The 19,080-nt window shown below is 38.0% G+C and overlaps 1 protein-coding gene across 2 annotated transcripts in view; it reads right to left on the reverse strand.

Moving 5' to 3' along the window:
* Positions 1-2,571: 2,571 nt before the first annotated feature.
* Positions 2,572-19,080, reverse strand: part of XPO4 (exportin 4) — an 83,085-nt gene continuing 66,576 nt past the window's right edge. For both annotated transcript variants that reach the window (XM_052812684.1, XM_052812682.1), the window contains 7 exons: positions 17,714-18,007; positions 16,632-16,812; positions 14,981-15,099; positions 13,896-14,026; positions 13,005-13,122; positions 11,643-11,735; positions 2,572-8,270 (listed from right to left, as the gene is read on the reverse strand). In XM_052812684.1, coding sequence (XP_052668644.1) covers positions 8,073-8,270; positions 11,643-11,735; positions 13,005-13,122; positions 13,896-14,026; positions 14,981-15,099; positions 16,632-16,812; positions 17,714-18,007 — 1,134 coding nt within the window. In that variant the 3' untranslated portion in view covers positions 2,572-8,072. The remainder of the gene's footprint in view (positions 8,271-11,642; positions 11,736-13,004; positions 13,123-13,895; positions 14,027-14,980; positions 15,100-16,631; positions 16,813-17,713; positions 18,008-19,080) is intronic.

Below are 19,080 nucleotides of genomic sequence, written 5' to 3' on the forward strand. Positions count from 1 at the left end.
ATGTACAGCAGCAGATTTTACAGTTTTTCCTGCACATACCTCTGCACTTACTTCACACACACTTTTTAAGGAGAAGGAAGAAAATGGAAATAAGCTAGTGTTAAGAAAGAAAACATTTTTTTTTCCTGAACAGTAAATGGGGTTTATCACTGTTTTTTGCTTTTGAAACTCCAATTCAGACTATATATACCTCTAAGAAAAATAAGAGAAGGACACCATTTTCTCACTCGCTAGAGTAAAATTACACTGTCCTCCTTCTACAGACTATACTGGTATCTTAAATAGTTATACTCACAGGATCTAGACATTATCTGGCCATCTTAAGGGATGTAGGTAACAAACATTTTAACCAAGATACAAAACAGGTATCCGATTTTTCCAGCTTTCCTGAGGCTGAGTGAATTGTTTAAATACATGTGCGCTTATCAAAATCCATGTTACAGTACATTTTTAACAGTAGTTTGTTAAGAAATCATGAAAGTGCATAACAGCCTAAAAGCAGGCAAAAAGTACTTCAGAACAGTCTTTCCTTAAAGTGGCAGAAGAATGTAAGCCTTCCCCAAAGTAATGTTGATCTTGTGTGAGGACATCAGTGATCTTCCTAAAGACTCCACAGTGTGGTGGTGGGGTGTTGCCTTTGGGGTTTTTTTCTGAGTTACAGCAATCATTTGAATGAACAAAAGACCATTAGAAGTGTCACTGCAGTTGTAAAATTAAAGCAAATGTCCTGACAACTTATTAAACCAAGTTATGAATGAGACTTTCAAATCAATACTTGTGTTGGAGTCTAGTGATGACTTTCATTCAGTAAACACCAAACACAGAGAGTGGAAGTGGTTTGAATATGCCACAAACCCAAACTGCATCGTCCAAAGCAATAAGTTAAAGCAAATCAAACATTCATGCCTTCGCAACCATGAACAGTAGGCCAGACACAGAGGGGAAGAAAAAGGGAAGTACATCACACCTAAAGCTCTGCCTTACTCTAACTTGCAAAGGCAACAGTGTGTCAGAAAAATCAAATCTGAGAGCATCTGATAGATGTTAAGGTAAAAACAGTTCTTCCATGAGATTCAAATACAGATGGGAGAAAACTAGTAATGAGTTATATATCAGTCACAGTGGGTAACTTCAGCGTTCTCTTCAGAGATGTACATTTGTCTGGAATGTTTCCCAAAACAAAGATTTTATTATTTAATTAACAAAACTCACACCAATAGTGTCGTATTTCTTACAATTCCAAAATAGCACTTTCTCTTTTCCCTCAAGAACGCGTTGATGAAATGGCAGGCTTTTACTAATCCTTGTCAGGATGACAACGGGTTAGGAAGTTACGGGACAACACTTGTATCATGGATTTCTTTTTCTTCTTACAGATTAGCTTCATTTATTTTTTTTCCTCCACATGAGGTTGAAAAAACTTTTTACTTTCTTCTCTTCCTGCTCCCCTCTTCCAGTTCATGTACAACCCCCTCCTTGGTTCACCTACCAGACAAATTCCACTTGGAAGGTTGAGCTTTCCTACCTTTCTGCTTATAACACATGGCAAATCAGTGAAGGAAAAAAACCACCACCAACTCCACCACTCACGACTAAAGCAAATGTAACTTTCATAAATGCAAAATTGATGGGTTTTGCGTACACTTACACAAACAAGTGTGAATAAAGGCTTTGTACCCAAATCATTCAAGTTTATTCCAGACCTCATATTTAAGGTAAAGCAAAATAGTTCCACTTTCTACATGAAAGGCTCTTGGATACGCTGCTGTTAATCTTACCAGCTGCTTTCAGAGATTTCCTCAAAATTACCTTAAATATTTCTGTCCTTCACCAAAACGTTCACTGAACTAAACCAGGCCAATATAAATATATAACTGCAATAATTTTACTTCTGAAATCAGTAAAATTCTAGTCATACATACAGCCAAGATGTGTATAGCAAGCTGTCACCACCATAGCTGTCGCGTAGTTTTACTTTCAGGATTTGTGAAGCTTTTTTTTTTTTTTTTTTTTTTTTCAAAGAGATGTGAGTGCATGAAAGAAGAAGGGAACAATAGAAAAGAGCTGTAGTTTATCCAAGTGTGATTGTATTATAGCACATTAGGAACTGCTGCCTGTAACTGAACTTTTCTGATATACCTGAAGTAACATACCGATAGATGTCACTTACATGGGAACAGATTACAAGCTTGGAGAACATTTCCATGCCAGGTATCATCAAAAACTGTTTGGATTAAATCCACAAAAAAAAAAAAAAAAAAAAAAAAAAAAAAAAAGAGAGAGACCCAGAGATCAGTATTCCTTCTGGGTAGACAAACACCACCAATAAGTCACCATTAAACTTTTTTTGGAGGATGAGGGAAAAGATTAATTTGATTATATATTCACAGCCACTTCTGGTAATTGTAGTCCAGTGTGAGATACTCCTGTCGCACACCTAATCACATTTTTTTTTTTTTCTGTTGATGGACAAACTCATGCCTTAAGTGCCGATGTAAATTAAAGTTACCCCATCAACTTGTAACTGAATTACTGCGTCTTCACAGTAGCCAAAGAGCACAATGTGTAGCCTGAGGTTTCATACTGTTCCTATTTTTGTTTCTACTGTAAGGAGGTATAACAAATGCTATTTCAGGGATTCAACACAGGTGAGATTTTAGAAAAATATTAAACAAGAATACACACAAATCACACACGGCCAAAACAAAATAATAAAAGTCTTTAGTGGAAAACAATTTTATCCTCCTCCTGCTTATGGATCTTAAAAATACACAAAGTGTTCATTTCAAAATTGAAAATTCAGTTGTGGTAAGGCTTGATTACACAGCCATTTCCCAAGACTTATTGCAACAAATTGTGAAATATTTCTATGCAACTTCATATCTTCAACTGTACAGGTAAAATAATACTTGAAATCAACTAGCACTTCAATCCCTGTGTTTTTAATATATAAACTCAACATAGTACTGAGTTATACATTTAAAATATTTACACACTTGACCAACAGCAGTACTAGCATTTATTGCCTTAAAGCTGCATGTTCACTGCATGGAGGTTCCTTATTTTGCACAAAGGGAACAAATAAAAGAGGATAATATTTTTTTCCTTATTATAAACTCTAGAATGGTTCAATGGGAGACTGAAATGTGCTCGGGAATGCTATTAGAAAGGATTTTATCAATCTCAAGTATCAAGCTGTAATAGATTGCAAAATCACATGGGTAGTAGCTTTCCCTTGAGGTTGGAAGGGTCTTCCGAATCTTTTATAAGAATAGCTTAAAAGGACAGGAAAAGCAAGATAGGGAAAGGGAAGACCTGGAAAAGCAGAATCTACTTTAATTCACGGAGGACAAGGGAAAGCCAGGGATATCTTATTTCTCAGTTGCTAGGGTCCCAAGAAATCTCATATTGAAAAAAGGGGTTTGTAAGACAGCCAAGAGCTTAAGGCTCTAGAGCAAATCACACTTCATGATTTGCTTCACGATTAGTGCTAGAAAGCATTAATCTCATTTACTGCAAAGAGGGCACAATCTACTCATATTAAAAGCAAATTTACAGGGTGGGTGGGGCTGGCTCTTTAAATTTTAATTGTTATCATTAGGCTTTGGTTATACTGAGTGACTGGAACAGATATGGGAGAAATGAGTGGTGTTTGTTCCTTGCAGAAAAGTATAAAAAACCAAACCTAAACCAAACAAAAAACTCTACCACCACAAGTGGCACTTGTCACAAGTAGAGGCACCAAAGCCTGAATAACTAACAACTGTCCTCTTGCTATGTAGACCAGAACCGAGGCACACTGGTGGGGAATCTTATCATATTTAAGAAGCAGCCACCATTTCAATTGGCTGTAATTGAAAAAAACCTACAATTTACAGCAAGCATTTCTGTACTGCAGTAGACCAGTCTTGGGGAATACTGCACCACTGCTGCCTCTACTGAGCTTTATAATTATGAAAATCTTCTGTTTTCATTACAGTAAATCTTACACCTCACAAAACTAAAATTAAAATATTTAATATTTACAAAGCATCTCAGATCCTCAATGCATTTTATAGGCATAAGCTAATCCTCACAACATCCCTGTGAGGTAGGTGGGTATTATCGCTATTTTAACAATGACACAGTTCTAGCGACTTGCCAATGGCCACAGAGGATCCAGTGGAAAAACTGATACAAAATTAGAGGAGCCTAGCTCCTACTCCTGCGCTTATATTCATCAAGCTACTTCCATAAAAAACACCCCTTCTTATTTAATTATTTAACCAAAACTGAAATTACTTAACGTGTTTTACAAGAGAAATGCTGCAATTTGTATTTTTGAATAGTTTTACAGATCACAAATTAGAATTTGCTTTACCTTTTAAAGAATTAAATTTTAAATGGACAACTGACTGCTCTGAGCAAGCTTATTTTCTAGAACTACATGGCTTAGATATAAAGGGATTTACCCAGGTAAACACTGGGGCTTTAGTGAGTGCTATGCACTATCGAAGAGATTACTCCAATTCAAACCCCTCTCTTTCAACTAGTAGGATTTGGACATGCTGAGAAAACAAGTTTCTCGTTCCTGAGGAAAATGGTGAGCCCTTTATCACTAAACAGTGAAACACAAACTTCTGGGCAGTAAGTAGCAGAATCCGGCGGTAATTCAGTGAAGATATTTAAGGCATAAATGCACATGAAAGTGGAAGTTTCATGTAGTAGTCATCCACTTCTCCCTGTCCATGTGTATCTGTGCTTTCAAGGTCTTGAATTTCATGACTCAACTAGATGGTCATGCTTGCCAGCATCGAAAATTATAGGTTGAACAACAGAAAATTATTATGCCGGCATTAGAACTAGCTATTACAATGCAGAAGGAGCTGGCAAAATGGGAAAGAAGCTACTTGATTTCTAGTCTCATAATGAAAACACTGGAGCAATAATCTGTTTTAGCAAAAAAAGTCTAGACAAATGTATTTGTTACAATTATATCATGCAGCATTTATAATTCAGTTTGAGTGGCCTTTTTTTTTCCCCTTCAAAAAAACAGGTGCATTTTCAGAACCATTATTCACTTTGCACAGTGAATGAAAAAATCAATGCAGCGATGCTATGAAAATTTCAGAACACTTACATGGAGCCAACTCTTAATGTTCACTAAAAATGGTCTATGAGTCTTTCCTATGGACTTGAATGAGCTTTTGCACCTAGATTTACAGCAACTGGATGTGTAGAAGACCGCTGAAGGATTTTTTTTTTCTTCTTTTTTTTTTTTTTTTTTGGAAGCAATATAGAAGCCAAATAGTTTAGGTAGAAGCAGCCACCTAGCCAGCAGGAGTATGAATTAGTAAAACTTACTCCCAGAACCTTTTGCAACAATTTCATGGATGTCACTAAGCAGAGACATCTTAGCATTTGCTCTAAAAGAAACATAAAATGGCATGGAAGGATCCCTGTTGAATATACCAGAATGGAAGAAAAATTAAGAAACAAGAAGGGAAGAATGTTGTCTAGCATAACATCAAGCAGGAAAATTACACCCCCCCCCCTTACTAGGACAGTTTTCCTTTAACACATAGTATTAACTTTAAATGAAAAGTAAAGGAAAGCTTTAAGCAACCTTCAAAACTAGTCTTTGAAAGTAAGCGTTCATACTTTAGCAAGTCTTGATAGTCAAAAGATGCTGTGTGTCTTTGCTTGTTACAACACAACAGGCCTGATAAGAAAAGTAATGGGTATGCACATTACTTTGTCCTGAATACGAACTCAATTTGTGCTCCCATTCATCAGTCACAATATGCAAGAGGATTTCAAAATTTTAAAGTTAATAAATATTTTTAAATAGTGAGCCAGCTTTAGGATTGAAAAAATTATAGTGACAGAGCTAGTTATAAGAGAAATGATGACTGAGTATATCAGTTATTCAGTCAGATCCAAAATACATGAAGGTATTTGCTATGATCTCTTTGAAGACTTTGGTCTAGATATTTGACATCGAGCACATCATGACAAACTAGCAGCTCCTACTGCCACTTATGTTTCCAGGCTTTAATGCCCTTCATGTGAAAAAAATGAAGTTTCAGAACTGCTGCCCTATCCAATGTACAAACCCAGAGAAACTCCAGAAGCAGTTTCAAAATCACAGCAAAACCCAGACAAATTTAAAAAAATCAGCCATTGGAACAGTTTAAAAACAGAAGGATCTGCCAGGATCATTATGTTTTGTGCAAGTGCACAGTCAGGAAATATCTTAAAGCAAAGCATTAGAGTTTCAAGAAAAAATTGAGAGCAACGCCCCTGTTATAAAATACTACGCAAATTATCTTAGAAATAAAATACGAGCTGGGAAGGTACATTATCTAACAAGTTTTATGATCACTTCTTAATGTGTAAGTCTGCCCTAGCCCAGTTTTCATATAAATTAAAAGAAAAAAGTATAATGAAGAGATGGCATTTTTGGCCTTGTGGATCCATGCTTGAGACAGGTATGGATTTAACTAAAAAATAAAAAAGCCCTAGATCACTTATAGCACAGTATTACAGATTTATGTTTTTTAAAAATTCTGGCTATTGTGACTTACTTTGAGATGAATAGCTGAAGAATGGCACAGAGTTGCAAACATGATGCTATACATAGCCATGTAAAGGTGTATACTGTACATTTTATATAAATTTTAAAAACACGTGGGAAATATTCAACAGCATAACCTAGCACAGGTCTTAAACAAAAGGGCCCATTTCTGCCTCCACATATTTCCACAAAAATCAATTTTACTAGACATGCAGCATTTGTGTTTGCTTCAGTTTTCTCTGACTCATGACTGGAGACAAAGCAGGCCTTGCTTTTGTATTCATGTGCTGCTCTCCCTTGTTGGTCCACTATACTCAGGGCACTATATTCTGCTGTTGTAATAGCTAAAGTGCTGACATAAAAAACCAAGCAAGAGCAGAGCAGCTGGCAGGGCTCTGCAGAAATGGAGCTAGATTCAGCAAAACCAAAAATCCCACACAGCACTACACATCCCAATTACCTTTCTCGACTCAAGTCAAATAAATATGGCCCTTGAGTAAAAAGGTTTGATGTCCCTGTTCTAGCATAATTGTTTTAGCTAATGCCCCAACTTTAAAAAGTTTGCCAGTAATCTACACCTTTCGAGTTGTTATTGCTTAAGCAAACAGTTCAGTGTAGAAATACATTGCAGTTACGTGCAACCTGGGTATGAATCAAAACAGATACTGAAAGTAAAACTACACATGAACCTTGCATTAGACACTCATTCCAAAATGACACATCAACATGAAGGGCTGCAACAGGTACACAGCAGCTTAATGCCAACAGCCTAAACCAACTCTGAAGAGTCAAGTCTTGCCTTAAATTTCTTACCTAAAGTATATGAGCTTTTTTTTTTCCTTTTAAATTAAGGCAATGAAATGGCTACAGTTCCTAAAGTTCATTTTAGGGGAACAAAAATATACACCTTTTTTTTCTCCCCCCAAACTTTAGGCAGCAGAACATAATGTAAAAACCCACATTGCATTAAACATGCAATGTCAGGTTGATGTAGAAAAACAGAACTAAACACAAGTTAAAATACCATTTGGTTTTTCTTCCCCATTGGAACACAAACTCAAACTTTAAGAGAGGAAAAATAAAGCTTAAAATCAGCTAGACTGTTTAGAGCTTTATATGTATCTGCATCACACTCTAACATGATTTTGGGTAGAAAAGAAATCTGTACATTTATCTGGCCACTCATATTTTAAACCAGTGTGTGGGGGAAAGGCACTGCATTTATTTTTCATTGTGCCCATATCTGTTTGCACATATATGGAAAAAATTTAAATTCAAATTTCCTGTTCATTCTCTCCCACACACAAGCATGACAGATTGCAGCTAACACATAACAGCAGAAGCTGATTCAAAGTTGACCTCTCCTATTCCATTGTGTTATGTTCAAACTTCCAGGCTCTCTAGAATCTGAGATGGCTGCAAAGAACCCAGAGACAGGTACAAGATTTAGTCAGCATTCAGCATTTTTCAGTGCATTTTGCAGAAAGGGTCTAAATTAGGCATAGAGTTTTGTTGTTTATTTTACACAGAGAAGTCCACCAACATTTGCCATAAATTCTTCTAAACTCTTTAAGAAGGCCATCTTCTGCTTACGGTCCAGTGTAGGAGGAGTGCTGCTTGCAGTAAGCTTGTTGAAGGCATCTGCTAACCGCTGGTAAATTACTGGATCTTGTTGAGTTGATAGCAATGTTTCAACTAGCTCTGAATATTCAGCCTGTTAAATAAACAAGAATCTTATTAACTTAAAAACAAACAAACAAAAAACCAACAAACAACAATATATACAACTTCTCTCATCAGGACAAAATCCAGAATCAAGGTTGTGACAGAAAACTATCGGTACCTCTCCACCTGTTACCCTGTTTCACTGACTAGCGTACTAGCAGCGACTATGGACCTGCAGCCTTTCACCTACCTCTAAACCAGATAAAGCCCTTCAATCGGACCAGTTTTTTTTAGTAAGGCTAAAGAAACATTTAGAGCTAGGTACAGTGCTTTACAGTGCAGAGTAAGAAGAAAACTTTAGGGCACACCCTTCAAAGTGCCTTCTGGCTCTTTCTTAGCATAGGCTTATTCCTGCACTTCTCTTTCTTCATGCCTGCCCCATGTTCAGCATGCTGTACCACCCATCTCCTACCACGGGTTTTCCCTTTTCTAGATTCCCTTCCCTGGGACAGAGAGCTTAGATTCCTTTCTAAGAGTTTTCTGCTTACTCTCATGCTTACTTGGACAGAAACAACAAAGAAACATGTTAAACATGACTAAAAGGACACTGCCAAGGGGCACCTGGAGCAAGTCCAGCGTGACTACTGAGCTCTGGGAGCAAGGGTGAGGGACACAGGAGCCAGAATGGAAGTCCCCTCAATTCTACTGGTGAAGGGCTTAGGTGGAGGTAGACACAACATGAAGTTGCCACCTGTGGGTGGTGTCACAGGGTCTTTTTGTCTTACATGACCATGAGTCCCTCTTTGAGGGATGAGGGCTGCTAACAAGAGAGAGGATCCATATGACAATGTGGCTTAGACACATCTTTGTCAAAGGCTTGCCAACCTGGCAGGAAGGGCTTTAAAGGGCATGTTGGGGGATAGTGGTAACAGCTTCCTAATAAGTGAGGTAAATAAGTGAGGACACAGAGACCATAAGTAGTAAGAACACAAGGAAGTGTTTAAGGATGGGTTTAAGAGTGCTCATCAGGAAGGATGAAACAGGTTGAGAGGAGGCCAGCCTCAAATGTCTGTGCAGAAACGCATTCAGCTTTGGAAACAAAAAGGAAGAGCTAAAGCTCCATGTGCAGATGCAGAGCTGCAACATCACTGCAGGCACTGAGATGTGGTGGGAAAGGTGGCATGACTGGAGTGCTCCAATGGACATATGGAGGTTCTTTAGAGCTCTCTAGGGAAGAAGAGGACAGAAGATGGCCATTTATGTGGAAGGGCAGCTCAAATTAAGAATGCTTTTCTATGGACTGGGCAACAATCTAGTTGAGTGCTTATGGGTCACGATCAGACAGGAGGTGGTAAAGATGACATCATGGTAGGAGCTTGTTACAAATCACCAAAACAGGATGAGTAGTGGACTGAGTCATCTTCAAGCAACTTGAGGAAGTTTCCAGATCAGACTTAGGAGAGATTATCATCCTGAGATTTGCTTGAATGCCAGATGGGCCACCCAGGGGTGACTCTGCATCTGCTACTCACACCTAGGAAGAGCTGGTCAGGGATGTGGTCATTAACGGCAGCCTTGGCTACAGTGATCATGAAATAGTGGAGTTCAGGATCCTTAAGAGAGTGAGACAAGAGGGCAGTCAAGTATAGACCCTGGATATCACAAGAGCAGATTTCAGCTTATTCAGGAGACTGGTGGGTGGGATCCTGTGGGAGAGAGGTCTGAAGACAAAAGGAACTCAGGAAAGCTGAGAGGTCTTTAAGGACAACCTCTTCTAAGCACAAGAATGGCCTGTCTGGATACTGAGGAAAACAACATAAACATGCGTAGGACACCAACCCAGCTGAGCAGGGAGTTCATGACTGAACTGCAGTGCAAGGAGGACACATGCACATGAACAATGACAGAAAAGCAAAGTTCAGCTAAAGCTGAAATTTGGCAAGGGACATCAAGGACAACAAGAGCAGCTTCTACCAATACATTAACAGTAAAAGAAAGAACAGGGAAAATGTGGGTCCTGCTACTGAATGGAGCAGGTGATTTAGTGATAACAGACAAAACATAAGGATGAAATACTCAATGTTTTCTTTGCCTTGGTCTTCACCGACAGGTTTTTCCCAGACCTTTATGACTAGAGACACGGTAAAGAGGATCAACCCAGGGGTCTCTTGAGAAATCTTGACGCATACAAGCTCATAAGACCTGACAGAATCCATCCAAGGGTTCAGAAAGCTGGCTCATGTCATTACAAGGCTGCTCTCTAACATCTTTGAACAACTAAGAAAATCATGAAGCAAGTAATCCTGGAAGCTACCTCTGGGCACATAAAAGAGAAAGGGATTGAGAACAGCCAGCGTGGATTTACCAAGGGTAAATTGTGCTTTACCAACCTGACTGTCTTCTGTGATGAAATGACTACATCTGTGGATGAGCAGAGAGCAGTGGATGCCTGATATTAGCAAGTCTTTAGCTGTCTTGCACAGCACCATTGTAACCAAGCTGGGATTTTATTGTCTAGATGGCTGGACTACTACCTGGGTGAAGACACACCTGTATTATCAGCCTCTAAAGGATTGTGGTTAATGGCTCATATCCCACCTGGAAGGTGGTTACAAGTGGCACTGAGAGCTTTCATCTGGGCCTTGCCCTGTTAAATATTTTAGTCAGTGACCTGGACAAGAAGAGGAAATGCTGTCTCAAGTCTGTGGAGGAAACCAAACTGGTGAGTGCAGCCATTGCCTTCAAGGACAGGACTGACATTCAGAGACACCTAGTCAGGCTGGAGGAATGAACTAACAAGAACCTCATGAAATTCAACAAGGACAAATGCAAAGTTCTGCAGTTGAAACAGGCTAACCCCCTGGAACTATACAGGCTGGGAACTGACAGGCTGGGGAGCAGTCCTGCTGAATAAAGGACCTGAAGGTCCTGGTGGACACAGCAGGCTAAGCAAGTCAGTGGTGTGCCTTGTCAGCAATAAACACTAGCAGCATACTGGGCTGTATTTATTATTTGTCTTTACACAGCACTTGTATCTAGATGTGGAATATTGTGTCCAGTTTTGGACTCCTTAACACAAGAAGGATATTGATGAACTTGAATGAGTCCAGTGGTGGGCCACCAAGACTGTCTGGCAGGTGCTAAAAGCACATGTATTACAACGATAATAAAGCATTCATTGGTCTGCTCAGAGAGCCTTTGAAATATCCATCTGGGAGGTTTTCAAGACAGTTGAAAAAAGCCCTGAGCAACCTGATCATAATTCAGTGTTGACCCCACTTTGAGCAAGAGGTTGGACTACAGACCACCTGAGGGTCCCTTCCAACCAGAACAATTCTATGGTTTGCCAGACATATAGTAACTAACCACTCTCCTTTAACAAATGACTGGTTTTCAGGGTGTAAGTGTCTAAATGCCATACCTGATGCAAACACACTAATGTGTAGAATGCTTCCCCTGCTGCAGTTGTCATTTCTGTATTGTGCTTCTGAAGTACCAGCATATCAAAGACCATCTGAAATCACAAAACAGCTGTAGTTATGGAAGTGTAAACAACTTTCTGCTTTACCAACATTTGCTGCTGAGCCTCATCTTCACTTCTGGTAATAACAATGAACATGCATTTACAAACATCCAAGGTGGTTGTTTGTTTTGTTGCCTTTTTTTTTTTTTAATTTAGGTATCAGTAATTGAAAAGCCAAGTTCTTTTAGAAGTCAAGTCTTGGGTTAACAGCACAAAGTCACATCTCAAAGCACTGAAACCTGTTGTTGATTTATATGTGTTCTTCAGAGAGAAATGGCATCTTTTGTATTTTTCTCCAAAAGCTGCAGATATGCCAGAGAAATAATGAAAAAAGCCTTTGCTCTTCCAGAATAAAACAGGGAACTTTTTCCTCAAGTTTTGGAGACTCCTACAGCTCACAGAAAGCCAAACAGGGAACAGATTAATAAGAACAGTATAATTTTAAGTGGAAATCTAGAGAAAAGGCAGAAAGCTATGTTAATTTAGAAGAAATATAAAGACAAATAAAATTATTTAAGGTGTTTCTCATTCTCTCAGCTTGACTGATGTGTGCTTTTAATGAACAATCCCCAGAAGTTCGAATGTCAGTTTGGTAAGAAAAGATGCCTTAAGGAAAACTGAAGTCTTTACAAAATCAGAAGACAAGCACACAAATTCCACAATTACTTTGTTCCCAGTAAGCAGGAACCTGGTTGCTACCAGGTCCCTCCAAAATACGATGAGATAAAGTGGATAGTCCTAAAAGGGAAGTACTAAATACGATACTGGATTAAGAAAATGCCTAATTCATTGGATACATTGAATAAATGACAGCATTTTCCTTCTAGTTCCCAATTAGGCTCTTTTTTCTGCCTCTTGTTTTAGTACTCTACCCAGCCCCCAGTTCACACAATTCTGGAAGCTTTCTATTTCACAGCTTTCACAGTAAACAGAACTGCTAAAATTATCAATCAGGTTCATTCTAGAGCTCGTGTGCAGAGCATGGATAAGTATAAATTGCATTCTGAGAGGCTCAGGTCTTCTGTTGATTGGCAATAAGTAATTTCCTCCCTCTACGCCTCCATCTTCTTTTGTACTCTAGTCCAATGTCTTCAGTCCTTCATGCTCTCTTTCTTCTTAAACTGCCAGTTTTTTAGGTAACAGGCTGTTTCTTACTATATGTGTGATCCTGATTAACCTGGTCAGATATGATTACTGTTTGGCCTCTTGACGCTACCTGAATGCAAAAAAACAAAGTAACACAAAATGCAGATGCCTTACCTTAAGAAAGTGCCTTGTTGCTAGAAAAAGGGTTGAATCCGTTTCTTGTGCTTTTGCACACTGTTCTGCTAATGGTGTTACGGCTTCCAGACAGAGCTGGCAAACCTCTGAACTCATTCTGATAATGGGCATTAAAGAATCAAAGTCACATTTCAATTAAATTGTGGTAAAAATTCCCAGTTGTGTCACTAGAAAATATTTTAAATACTTGTATGTTCCAAGATTTCTTTTTACTACAAAACTGTTAATAAAAAAATAAAATTTTAAAAAAATAGAAAAAGGGGAAAAAAAGAATTCCAACTTTGTTGCCTTCTTTTATTAGCTACGCACTCTAAGGTAACATAACCCTCTCTGACATAACATTTTCAGAAAGAGTCCCTTATGGTCAAGCTCATCTGTTTCTGACACGTGCCACAGATTAGTGAAAATGGTACTCCCATTATGAGAGGGAGAGCCCATTGGCACCCTGACAGGAAATGCTCTGGAGCCAGCCCAGTAGAACAGCAGCAGTGTTTTGTATTACCAGCTGAGAAACTAATTCAGGAATGGCTTTGGGATACCAGCTGAAGGCTTATGAAGTTACACACTCTGAAATGAAGTAATGGAGGAGGCAGGAATGGCTGCCAGAAAAAACTTACATGCTAAACCACTTAAAGGCTGCATTCAAGCAACACAAGTCAGAGGCAATTCAGCTAATGCTAGAATCTCAATAGACACTACAGCAAAACTTTCAATCACCAGAGAGCAGAGTAAGAGTCAATTAGCGATATATAATTATAGATATTGATAGAAAAGGAAAAAAATGCAAAGAAAAAAAATCAGATTTTTAACAGGTCCTTATAATAAAAGCAACTCAGATTTTTAAACGCTCCCAAGCACTATAAAGGATACGATGACATCCCTAACTCCAGTGAGTACATCAGGCTCTTAAAGAGGTCCTCTGGAAGTTGTGGAATTTTCTCAGGGAATATCTCACAGATGAAAGTGATTAATTTGTAATATTGATTACACAGGGATGGAAACTGTCAAAAGAAAAACATGGTAACTTTAGAATCAATCACATAACTCTATTCTGACATAATTTCCACCTGTACAAAGAGACAGGACTGATGCTTTCCACTGAAGAAAAGACAATTTTAGTAGACAACTTCAGAGACATTAGAATGGCTACAACTTTATTAGCAAACACTGTGGTACAATAAAAAAAGATTGCTAAAGCTAAACAGTTAATGGTGAGAGTCTCCTATCTGCTCTATACAAATTCAAGGAGTTTTACTTCAGATATGAGCAAGTCTAGTCCTGTGGGATAAAAGCCTCACAAGCATTTGGAGCACAACAGAGGGGCTCCTAGGGTACATCCTTTGACTCAGTCTCATCTAAAATGGATGTAGCTCTCATGATCAGCAAGCGCTACCAGATGAGAAAGCATGTTAAGAGGGGACAACTGAGATACACTTCAGAAGTGTTCCCCTGATTGTTTGTAATTAAAACATTAACACAGTGCAACCCAATGAAATACTGCCATTCCATTGTTTCATATTTTACTGCTCTACTGACAAGCTGCTGATGTCTATGATACAAAAGCCAACTGTATTGTGAAAATAATTAAAAAGTTACTACTTGCTCCCAGATTTTTTTTTTCTTTTTACTAATATCACTGTTTATGCTTCGTATCACATTTCTGACACTATCAGAAAAAGGATTCCACAAACCACATTTCAGGTTTGGCTAATCGTTGACCTACACAGACTCACTTTTAGAATAAAAAAGTTTTGTTTAGGCCCTTCAAATATACATTTTCTCAGCTTACAATATTTCTTTTCAAACAGTGTCTAAAACTACAGAACAGTTATTTACATTTTAAAAAGCCTAGAAAACTCAACTTATGGAGGTGGAATGCATATAAGAATGAATTCCGGGAATTCATTACTATAAAGCTTTAATATTCTAGCAGCTATGTGTAAAAATATACTTACCTTCAGCAGATCCTGGGACATTAGAGGCAGAACTAGATTAACCCCATATAAGACAACATCTGCTGCTGATACAGATCTATTTGTAGCTTGCCCAGGCTCATGTCCTCTAAATACTTCATCTGTAGAAAAGACAAAAAATGTTTTGTATAAAAGGAGGATTAGACACATTGAAGGAAGAGTCCAATTTCTTTACAATAAAGACATTTTTAAAAATAGGACTATTCCTTCCCCCCTCCCCAAACAAAACTATGAGGCACTGTATTAAAATAGAATAGTGAGTGGAGGCTGCTACATCACACTATATTTATATTCATTAAGACTAAGCATTTCATAATCACATGTACCAGATGGCATGCTAAAACAGAACACTTCATATACTGAGGGCTCCCTTCCATTACAGAACATCACATTTGTTTCTAGTGATAGCTGCTTCATGCCTGCACACATAAACAGATAGTAAGCAAAATATTACTGCATTTTTATACTTTTTATATATAATATATTTACATATGTTTATATATATTTTATAAACACAAGGAGAAAAAAAATGCGAGTTAATGCAGAAAATTCTGTAGTTTAGATGTTGCCAAGTTTTCTCCAGTTACAGGTAAGACCTACTTTTCCCATCAGCTGGCAGTGACCTTACTTTTGTAATTTCTGCATTGAGTCAGCAACAGTATGCAGACAACTTTCAATACATTTGATCTCTGGGCATTACATTCAGGTAGTATTCACATTCCTTAGTTTCATGGTAAGTATTTTACAGTGTTTTCCATGCAACTAACATCCAATGTCTGACCTCAAAGAGAATACATTACATGGCATTGAGTCATCCATTCAATGGACAAAGTCTAAATCTGGTTCTGTATTTGTGTTGTGCATGCATGACAAAAAACTAGACCGATGCACTGAATTTTGGAGCACAAGGTTCTCTCTTTCAAGACGTACCTCAGAAAAGCAACTAACAATATCAAAACAACCTAGGCAGATTCAGTTTGTTACTGAGCATGTTTTCTGTGCAAACTGTATAGGACATGGTAAGATCTGAATCATGCAAATGTGTTTCAGCTTATTCAAAAGCAATGCAGCACAGCTAAGCTAGAATTGGCAGATCATATTCAGGACTACTGCAATTTTAAGTGGCAAATACATGGAAGAAAGTAACAGGCTGGGATACAAAAAAGAACCCTTAACTACACCCACATACCATAAAGCATGTTCTGTGAATGAGGAATACAGAAAACCCTCAAACGTGATGGAATTTTAACAAGCTCAGCATTTCACAAAAGTTGTATCTTGTATGAAGAAGATAATGCATCTGCCCTCTTGCAGTAATTTACTATTCCAACTTCTCTAATTGTTTTTTGTTATAAAACTGCTGCTACTACATATTCAGACTTGCAACATTCAGAATTCAAGTTGTTTCATACATGCCCTATTTATTTTATGACAGCAATAATAATTTCAGATGCTAGAATACTGTGAAAAGTCCTTCCTTTGCTACTGGGACATTAAATAGTAATTTCCATATCCTGAGCTAATCAAGCCTAAACTTTAGTTTTCACTTTACCTGGATTGAACGCATGCCCCACAATGGTTTCTACAGTTTAGAACACAAGTTATGGTTCAGCAATTACCAATTCCTTCATACCTGTATCACTGAAATCTATGAATTCTTTTGATAGAAGATTAGTGAGAAGCTCCATAATAAGAAGGAGATCCTGGTACTGGTCTTCTTCTGCTGTAACATCTATCCGTTGTCGACCTAGATTATTCTTGGAATACACCTGGAGCAGAGTTAGGCAGGCCTCATACAAGTTCATGGCTTTGGCCTATAAAACAATGTTAGATAATAAGAAAACTTCCATATGCTAAAAGTGACAAACTTTGTTTTAAGATGGTGTTACTTGGTTGACGATACCTCAAGATTTTAATTTCAGTTATATAACCAATTTTTGTAACAACTGCACACAAAAATCAAGGAAACAGCCACCTTAAACAATAAGAACACTTACAGCCATATATGATGTGCTACTGACTGAAACAGCAGAACATTACTTTTATCAATTCCTCAATCTAAAAAAAAAAAAAAAAAAAAAAAAAGACTAAAGTGGCTTGGAACAGGCTGACACATCTCACTAATCTCACAAATTAGGTTACCAACAAAATCCCTTGGGGACACACTTCAGCTATCAAAGTTTGGAGCCACAATACACTGTTTGTGCATACCCAGTTTGGACTAGGCATGAACTCCTCTAGATGCAAAAGCAAAATTAGCCAACAGTGCGAAGATGTAAGTGTACTGCACTGACTCATTTTACCCATTAACTTTTTGGTATCCATTAATGCCTTGTTTAGGACCAAGGCAGTGTCTCTATGGTATGCATTTGTCACTTAAAATAGTGCTCCAATTCTCCTAGACTAGCCTTCAGACAAGTTTGATATGGTTAAAAAAGGTACTCAACATGGTCTGCGCTCTTTTGCCACCCATGCACAGAGTTAGACTAACGATGAATTGCGGCTAAGTTTATTGGTATAACAACAGTCTAGATGTCCTGCGAGTATGTTTTTAAACAAAGGAATTCCTCTAACAGATGCAACTTGATAGCATTTCCTTCTCTATAGAATCTAAAATCACTACACTTTATTTTAAGGGATAGCACTGTATACACATGTACGTACGTACGCGCACACACACACTTTTCCCCTCCTTTCCCTTCTCGTTGTATTTACCTCTCCAAGATAGCAAATTTGTTTATGTGCAACTTCAACAAAGACTTCTATTATGAGATTAACAGTCTCTGGTGTGTTTTTGTATACTTCCATTAATCCAATGCAATTATTAAGGAAGTCCATTAGGAAATTGAAGAGAATTGCTACGTTATCAATCTGGGTAGCCTCAGCAATGCCACAGAGTGCTTCTAATGTAGCAGTGATTTCCTGTTTCACTTCCTCCTCCTGACAGATCTGCTGAAAGTTTTCTTGGTTTATCACATTCAAGAATCGCTGCTGAAGTGGCTGAAGAACCTTGAAATTTTTTAGAAAAGTCACATTAAGATAAGCATACTATTATATGAGATCTGAGGTTTAAGTGATTTAGCAAGCTCATGGGTTGCTTTTGGCATAGCAGTACAAGTATCAATCACTTCCAGTTTCCAATGGCTCAATTATGTTATTATCTGTCACATTAACATAAGCTAAAGTGGTAGTGATTGGTGATTCTCATTAGCCATCATCACCTGCAGGCTTATTTCAAAATGAGCACCTCCATAAATATTTTATGTTATTTTGTAGTGTTTAAACAAATTACAATGACTTTCTCTGGCTCACAGTATTTGATTCTCTTCCAAATTCAGTATTAGGGGAAAAAAATTGTTACAGTTCATCAATGAAAGCATTAATTAAGATTCATGTTCCCGATTATCTTTGTCATATTAGAATTCTCAATAGCACAATCTCTTTTGTAATCAGCTGTGTTGGAACCAATTTAGAAACTTCCATAAAATAGTTAAAATGTTTTTCTCAATTACTTCCAGTACATTATAATCTTACCTTCAATCACTAATTTCATAGCTTTGCTAATAAAACCAAGTTTCTCTCAGAAGGCCAATGCTTTACAAACTCATGCGGTGCTTCCTGATCACATTTCAGCTACTTTCTAGCACCAACCTTTCTGGTATTAAATATCTGAGCTTCAATGGAGCCAGGGCACCAAAAACTGGTCAAGGCTCTTCATTGTGTTCCACACTAGCTTTTTACTTACTGTCATTATCATTAAGTGAATAACTGAATAATTTGTAACACCACCAAATTAGAATAAAGGGAGGAAATGACACTGTGCTGGTTTTGGCTGGGATAGAGTTAATTTTCTTCACAGTAGCTGGTATGGGGCTCTGTTTTGGATTTGCGCTGGAAACAGTGTTGATGATAACACAGGGATGTTTTTGTTCCTGCTGAGCAGTGCTTACACAGAGCCAAAGACTTTGCTGCTTCTCACCCCACCCCACCAGTGAGCAGGCTGGGGGGGCACAAGGAGTTGGGAGGGGACACAGCTGGGACAGCTGACCCCAACTGACCCAAAGGATATTCCACACCATATG

The sequence above is a fragment of the Harpia harpyja genome, chromosome 17, assembly GCF_026419915.1.
Source record: "Harpia harpyja isolate bHarHar1 chromosome 17, bHarHar1 primary haplotype, whole genome shotgun sequence".
NCBI classification, from domain to species: domain Eukaryota; kingdom Metazoa; phylum Chordata; class Aves; order Accipitriformes; family Accipitridae; genus Harpia; species Harpia harpyja.